Source organism: Protobothrops mucrosquamatus, unplaced genomic scaffold (assembly GCF_001527695.2).
Source record: "Protobothrops mucrosquamatus isolate PMUCROS unplaced genomic scaffold, P.Mucros_1.0 scaffold350, whole genome shotgun sequence".
In the NCBI taxonomy this organism is placed as follows: domain Eukaryota; kingdom Metazoa; phylum Chordata; class Lepidosauria; order Squamata; family Viperidae; genus Protobothrops; species Protobothrops mucrosquamatus.
The window spans coordinates 188417-196182 of record NW_015386685.1 but is presented as its reverse complement, the minus strand read 5'-3'; the positions used below and the strand labels follow the sequence as shown (position 1 = coordinate 196182).

At 37.6% G+C, this 7766-nt stretch overlaps 1 protein-coding gene across 1 annotated transcript in view; it reads right to left on the bottom strand.

The window, feature by feature from the left end:
- Positions 1-3458: 3458 nt before the first annotated feature.
- The window catches only part of BCAS1 (breast carcinoma amplified sequence 1), a 50253-nt gene continuing 45945 nt past the window's right edge, over positions 3459-7766 (bottom strand). Inside the window, exons 11-12 of the mRNA XM_029284057.1 lie at positions 5940-6194; positions 3459-3584 (exon numbers count right to left, since the gene is read on the bottom strand). Coding sequence (XP_029139890.1) covers positions 3510-3584; positions 5940-6194 — 330 coding nt within the window. The 3' untranslated portion in view covers positions 3459-3509. The remainder of the gene's footprint in view (positions 3585-5939; positions 6195-7766) is intronic.

The window sequence follows — 7766 nt, the reverse complement described above, 5'->3', positions numbered from 1 at the left end:
TGCAATGGAGATTTTTGGGGTTTTCTATTATTCTTTTCCCTGGAAAATGGTACTTTTCAAAGAGGATCCCCCTGATCATATAATGTACATCTAACTATAAGCATTTTAATCTCATCCTTTTCTTATTGTCCACTACAATCCTAAGGAAGCCTACTCAGAAATGAACCCCACTGTCCACTGAGTCTTACATTATATTATCTTATAACTGCAGCCTTAGAAAGCTTCCATACTCTGGTCTATCGCCCTACATAACTGCATTTGCAAACATCACATAATACTGAGCAATGGCTCGGCTCATCATTTACTATCCTGAGTGTGCATTGTTATCTGATAAAACTACAAATAAGGGTGGCCTAGAAAAGGAGATATGAAATTTGCCTTAACTCGAATGTAAACAACACTCTTTTGTCTATATTAACCTATTTGTCAGAGCTATTCTTAGCTTGCCAATTAACTTCTCATTTTGGAAAGTTCTCTTTAAGTGTCTTTGTGTTTTAATGCCAGTACATGTTACTCTGTTGATTCCCTCTAACAGGGTTTGTTTGAAGTTGGTTTACTCTCAGCTCTTTGAGATAGGTTAGAACAGAAAACCAATTCCACAAGTTTTATTGAAACTTTATTTACTGACATAGGGCATAGTCCGAGAATTTGAATGCCTGATTGAGTTTTCCCCTCCCTCATTGTTAGACTTTAGTGCATTAAGGAGCCAAACTGGGCTTCTTTCTGCTGTTTTCCATTTTTTCTTGGGCTTAAAGCAGACATGTCAAACTTGCGACGTCATGTGACGTCGCACAATGTATTGGGATGGTTTTGCCATTGCCGGCAATGGGGTGGGTGCGGCTTCCGGATGACGCATCCGGCCCATGGGCCGGCAGTTTGACACCCCTGCTGTAACCACCTCTGTATAATTTCTCCAAGGCTATCTCTAAGCCTTTCTACACTTTGAGAGAGGCTCTTATCTTAAGAATATTTATCTCCACATTAGCACCACTATTTTACTATATGGCACAATATTCCTAGCTAAGATTAAAATTAACCCAAGACCACCCATGAGAAGCATGACATATTTTCAGATCCTAATAGGATATGTACAGATAGTTCTCGACTTACAACAATTTGTTTAGTAACTGTTCAAAGTTACAGTGGCACTGAAAAAAGTGACTTATGACAATTTTTCACATTTATAATCGTTGCAACCTCTCCATGATCATGTAATCAAATATTAGATGCTTTGCAACTGGCTCATATTTATGATGGTTGCAATGTCCTGGTGTCATGTGATCATGTTGTGTCACCTTTTGACAAGCAAAGTTAACCGGGAAGCTGTGTCACTAACTTAACAACTGCAGTGATTCACTTAACAATTGTGGCAAAAAAGTCATAAAATCTGGCAAAACTCACATAACCGTCTCGCTTTGCAACAGAAATTTTGGGCTGAATTGTGATCGTAAGTTGAAGACTATTTGTGCATTGTTTTTACAAGAGGCCAGATTCAGTATCCAAATGGTTTGTTTGTTTTTAATTTTAAATATAAGTTGGTTTGCCACTTCAAGCAGATATCCCATGGGTGGAATGGACTCAGATTTTGAGAAATTATAAAGAAAATGTCTTTGCTTTGAAGTGGGAGAGCCTGCATATCGATTAGCCTTTGCTTTCAGAATTATCTACCATTTCATAGCTCATCCCATACTAATGGCCAAGAAAGCATCCAAGCCAAACATAACACACACACAAAAAGGGGCAGAGCTTTGATTTGCATAGGCACAGTTGCTATTGGGCTTTTTTTTTACTGCCCCTTAGAGATGCCCCTGTTTGTTATAGATCCGTTCAAATGACGTTAATAAGTACAACATGAACAGCCATTAACCATTAATTTTCTTCATGCTTCTATATGCAATTATGTTCTCACAGAGCAGGGAAACTGAATTTACATTATGTAAATTACTGAAAAATAAACAAATTGCAAACACATTAATACAAATGGTATTCTTTGCATAACTGGGCAAACTAAGACAGATGATCCAAGACTGATATTCTAATCTGAGTAAGAGGACACTTTCAGAATTCATTCATACTTCAAACTGGTTCTGAAATGATTGACTTAGCAGCAGCCAAGAGTAATTGCAAAGAATTTTTGATAATCAGAGATCATGAAACTACATTATTTATTTTATTTATTTACTGGGGCTTATATGCTGCTCTAATTGTAGAAAGAGAGCTGGGCTAGTCTATGGTAACCAAAAAATCCAGAGGTTTCTGATAGCATCTTTTATGCAAAGATATAAGTTTCATGAGCTACAGTCTCATTCATGAAAGTTTACATATTTTAATAAAATCTGTTACTTGCAAAAAGTTCAATCAGACTTCGTCTGCTGTTCTCACCTAACAGAGAGCCGTAGGACCTGCTATCAGATGTCCTGAGATGATCCTCTCTTAAAAATTAGGACATTTGAAGAAATCTGAGATGGAGATTACATTTCATAGAGTTTGGATAGGCACAGAGGAGAAATGCATTTTCCTCCATTTAAAAAATACAAACATACTGTATGCAGGTCACTGTTTGTGAATTTAGAGGTGTTTCTTCTGCATCACAATCCACACTTTGCACAATTCTGTGATGTGATTTGCAGTTAAAAAGATGTATAGGAAATATCAGTGTCTAAATGAAGCACATTATGAACTCAGTACAGAAATGCATATATTAGAAATGCATAAGGTATATAAATTTGTATGTAGGTGTTCTCCAGTTTCCTTTAAGTTGGTTTTGGTTTTTTTGGATTCAGAAAAAAGAATGAAACAAATCTTAACCCATTTCCCCATACTGGTAATGTCTATCCGCTTTTGGTTTTTGATGAATCTACCAGATGTCCTGGATGCTGAACTCCCTTTAAATCTTACTGCTTCTGTAAGCTTTTGTTATTTTTTTTTAACTTTTAAGAGAATATGTTCTGTAATAGGTAGTCTCTCAAAGCATATATTAGCCCGGTAGATGCATTCAGGGCTGCAAGAAGGTTTGATAGTGTTTCATTTGGCTGCAGCCCCACCACTCCATTTTATTGCTATGTGTTAAAAAAAGGAATGTCAGGTAGCTAAACCAATCAGATGCTGCCTTTTTGAGTGCATGAACAATGAGGACACTGGGTTAGATAAATCTGCCTCATGGTCATCCCGTGGAAGGTAGCGTGATCACGGCAGTAGGACAGAAGATGTACACAGGGATTCAACAGACTGAACTGCACTGAGGGTGGCAAGGCAGTGGGAGAAGCAGTGGGTGGATGATAATGGAAACAGACAAACCCACACCCACACAGACAACCCACAAAATACCTTACTTGGGATTACCTTGGATTTGTATATCAGCCCTTAGGACTTAGTTTGCAACAGCCATGAAAAGAAGGGAAGGCGAGAGGGAGGGATAAACAATACCAATCATTTCTTTTTTCTTTTTGTCCTGAAAGGAAGAAAAGTAACGGTGATCCAGTGATTCTTCAGAGACTTCCAGTGGTTAATTATTTGGGTTTCACGACAGACACAATAGACACGGGATCTGTTTGTACCCCAGCATCTGACATCCGTTTGGGACTCTGGAGAAAAGGGAGAGAAACATGTAAATATTGCTGAAGATGCTCAGGAAATTGTATGTTTATTTATTTCTCTCTTTAGTGGGCTATTTTCTTTATCCAGACGATGGAGGAGTCTGCATCCAGACATGTGTGCACATTTTACTGTATAAACAAACAAGCAAGCTTACTGCCAATATGAGGCAAATTCCATGTGGAAAAAAAGCTGTAACATACAATATATGCATATGGGCTTCATGACTTACACATTTGCATGATGTTTTATTGTAATTTATTTTGTTCTTAGTAAGTATGGGAAGGAATAAAGATTATGAAACTTGCCACTCAGACCAGTGAACGCTCTTGAGGGGTTTTTGATGGACAAAAACAAATCAAGATGGCAGTCACTATGATACAATCAAAGATCCAGCAGTTTTTTTTAAAAAATGTGCATCACAACATAAACACCCCACATTTCACTCAAAACCTTTGGACTGTTAAGAGTTAGCTTTAATTTAGCATGCATAAGGATTGGGAACTTTTTTTAAAGACAATATTTGGTCACTAATTACATGACCTGCACTTTTTCCTGCATTTGTGCATATAACCCCACCTATCCTATTTAAAACACCAACTCGTAATATATTTATATTAGTACCTCAGAAGGTTTGCCCAGTCATATCACATTATTCCTCAAAATATTCTGTCCTGCCTTAGTTTTTTTCTCTGTCCTATGTGCTATAAGGCTTTGCATGCACAGAGACACATGTTGGCTTGATGGAGCTTCTGTGATTCTAACTCATTACTGTTTTGATCCTACTTAAAAATAATATTAACATTTCACTTCACTTCGGTAAGGAAAAATGAAATAAAACATGGATTACAAATAGCTCCTAAAGGGTTCTGAGGTGCCTTATATATTATTGTTAGTTTCTCATCTGGTAGGACTTTGGACAAGATTCATTGGGAATGGTTCTAGCATAGTTCTCCTTTGAATGTCATCTTGGGCCTGCTCTTTGAAATAAATATATAAGTGCATAGAGCTTGGCCGGAGGATTCATAGTCTGAAAGACACATGGAAGAAAAGAGGAGCAGATAAAAATAGGATAAAAATGTTGAACCCAGGTTCTACAATGTGCAGTTGAGTCACAACTCAGGGAATGTAGTTTGCTGCAGCAAAAATTCCAGGAATAAAAAAAAAGTTTTTTCCCCCTGGGGATAGAAATGCACTCAGTTGATGCGTACAATGCAACACATTTAACATGATTACTATCAATCTGTTTTTTGGAGTTACCCCATACATATTGAAATCCAAAGAATTCAGATAGATTGGCTTCACGCACAAAGCCACAAAAAGACTGAATACAGTAAGATTAAAACAAACTGCAATTAGCATTTTGTGGGAATGAATCTGCTAGGTCTTTAGCATCATCTTTACAGCATAAGTAAAATATCTTTAGTGGAAGATATTTATCTTCCCCTAACAAGCTCAACCTGGCAATACTGTTGTGTGGAAATAGATCATCATGATCAACTTCCAGGATGTTGTTGTTATTGTTATTATTGTTGTTATTAATGTTGTTATTGTTGTTGTTAATGTTGTTATTGTTATTTATTTTCTCAGTCTATCTTGATTAGCACATTCTATATATTGTAACTGTAAAAGTAAAAGTGAGAAAACATTTTCCCCATAGTCCGATATAGATGCAATCATTTCCAATGAACTGAGAAATAACAACGAATAATACGATAACTTGACATGAAGCACCAAACTAAGCCTTTAATTTAAACTCCAGTGTGCTATATGAACAGAGATCTATAGTTCTTTAATTCAAGGCATGACTTTGGAAAGAGATTTCTGGGCCTAAAAAAAAAAAAAAAGGCAAGTAAGCAGATTTCTCTGATAATTTAGCCATAACCCAGATGAAAAACCACTTACTGAATAAAAATCCATATTGATCAATTTTTCAACCGCAGAATAACTATTTCACAATCTAGTACTCTCTAGATATACTTAGACCTCAACTCTCAGAATCTCTGTCAGTTTTCAGATGTACTAGTAGGGAATCCTTGGAGCTGGTCCTAATAGAATAAGAGGGCACCAGGCTGGCTAAGGATTCCAATTCATCCAGGTTCTAAAGCAATCCAGAATAAAGAATTTGGTAGTCACTTGCTTTTATAGCTCTCCTTTTGGTAATCTCGGAAGAGCCAGATCTCCCTCCAGTTTGGTGCCCCTTCCCTTCAAACCAATAGTCTCCCAATTCTTGCTTGGGAAAAGAATTAAGGTGTAGGAGCTATTCTCATCTCCCCAAAAAAGTTTTCTTCCAGAAGTGCTGGCTAAGTGGGGATAAAGGCTAAGGGAAGATAAAGGTAACCTACAAGGCCCTTGAAAAACCCTCCGAAGGTCTGTCGCTTCTCCGTTCGCTTGAGGGGGCTTTGTTGTGCTGCATCCTCTCCATTCTGAAGGGAGTCTATCTCGGCTGCTTCTTCTTGTCTGGATTCTTGTGGATCCTTGGTTTTCTGGGGGATCTCTTGTGACATGTTTGGGTTGTCTGTTGAATTCTTGCGGCTCCCTTTGCTTGCAGGGTCTCGATTCTCAGCCTGGGTCAAAGGTCTGTCTGTGAAGTCCAGGGTCTAGAGCAGTTTCAAACAGGGTTACTTGGTTGGGGGGTTTAAAAGAAGAAATGGGCAGCTTGCTTTGCAAAATGAAAGCCCAAATGGGGAACAATTTGTTTGCTCAGGAGATCATGGATGCAGAAGTAAATGCCAGTTGTGGGCTCGATTCAGGGGTGTCCATACAGTACATTAAAAAAAAAATTCAACGTGTCAGACAATTTAAGCAAGTATATATTAATAAGTACTACAAATCAATTGGAACACAAAGAATGGAGAAATTAGAAACCAAATACCTATCTATATTATTTTTGGTCCTCCCTCCCTCCTTCTTTCCTTCTTTCCTCCCTTCCAAAAAGTCATGGTGATTTTGGTAGCAACCCCAAAGATATATACTTTTTTCATATCATAAAAAACAACTATGCCATCAGGATAATTTTCTTGACATAATTTTTAACCATACCCTGATGAGACCCCTGGCACAGGGCAAAAAACTGTACGACAAGCATAATCTGCCACATAAGTGATCTTCTGTAGTCCTGTGTTCATGTGAATAAAAATGGCATCACTGGGTTTCTACAATATCTCTCCCCTTATTTCTAGATTTTTATGTTTATTTTCTTTAAGGATAAAAAAAGAGGAAGATGTTCAGCCCAGAGCTAGGAGCAAATAACTCTTCTGGCACTGGCATATGCCGTTTCAGCATTCCTCCCTGCCAACTTGTATCACCCTTTACAGCAAGGGTAGCTGGCATTTTAGTGCCCTCCAGATGCTATGATTTTAACATACACAAGCTCACACTAACAAGGCCAGTGGCCTGGAAGGTGTATCCAGAATATCCAAAGCATATTATCTATAATATGGTGGATTGGCATCTATCTCTGTGATTTCAAAAATCAACATAAGGTTTGATAGTATATAATCTATCCAAATCATAAGGTATAAAGGAATTCAGAGCTGATCTTTGGAAAGACACGGGAGGCACAGAAGAAAGGAAGGAAGGAAGAATTAGCCATTTGGGAAGGATCTGGAAAAGAGACCACACAGTCCAAAGATGAAAATAAATGTGAGGTGAAAACATCAAAATAACCCTGTCTTGATTTTACTGTATTGTTATGTAAGAAGAAATATATATTCTTGTATTTTCCCACACCAGAATTTATTATTTTCTTTTGGGGGAAGGGATCTATTCTGGCAGGGGAAAAAAAATACTGTTTGCACACTGCACAGAGTCACTCTGAGGGTGAGATGGGTGGCATCTAAATTTGATAAATAAATAAATAAATTTTTTTGAGCAAGAAACTGTTCCTCTCGGAGCCCCTAAGGTTCTTGGTAAAGTTAGAAACGGTGTCTGCCTAAGTTGTACGGGGAGTTAGATGGACTTTCCTAATTTTAGTCAAATGAGCCTGTAAAATTCTGCATGGAACCACAAATGGAGAAAAGATGACTTTGTTTCATTTACTTTATTGTTTTTGCGAAGACATGACAATTACAAGAGAGCGTGTTTTAGACAAAGGAAGGAAAAAAGAGCAGGATACAGTACAGATAAAGAACAAGATACAAAATGGCACTGTTGTTGTGGCTGCAGTTTCA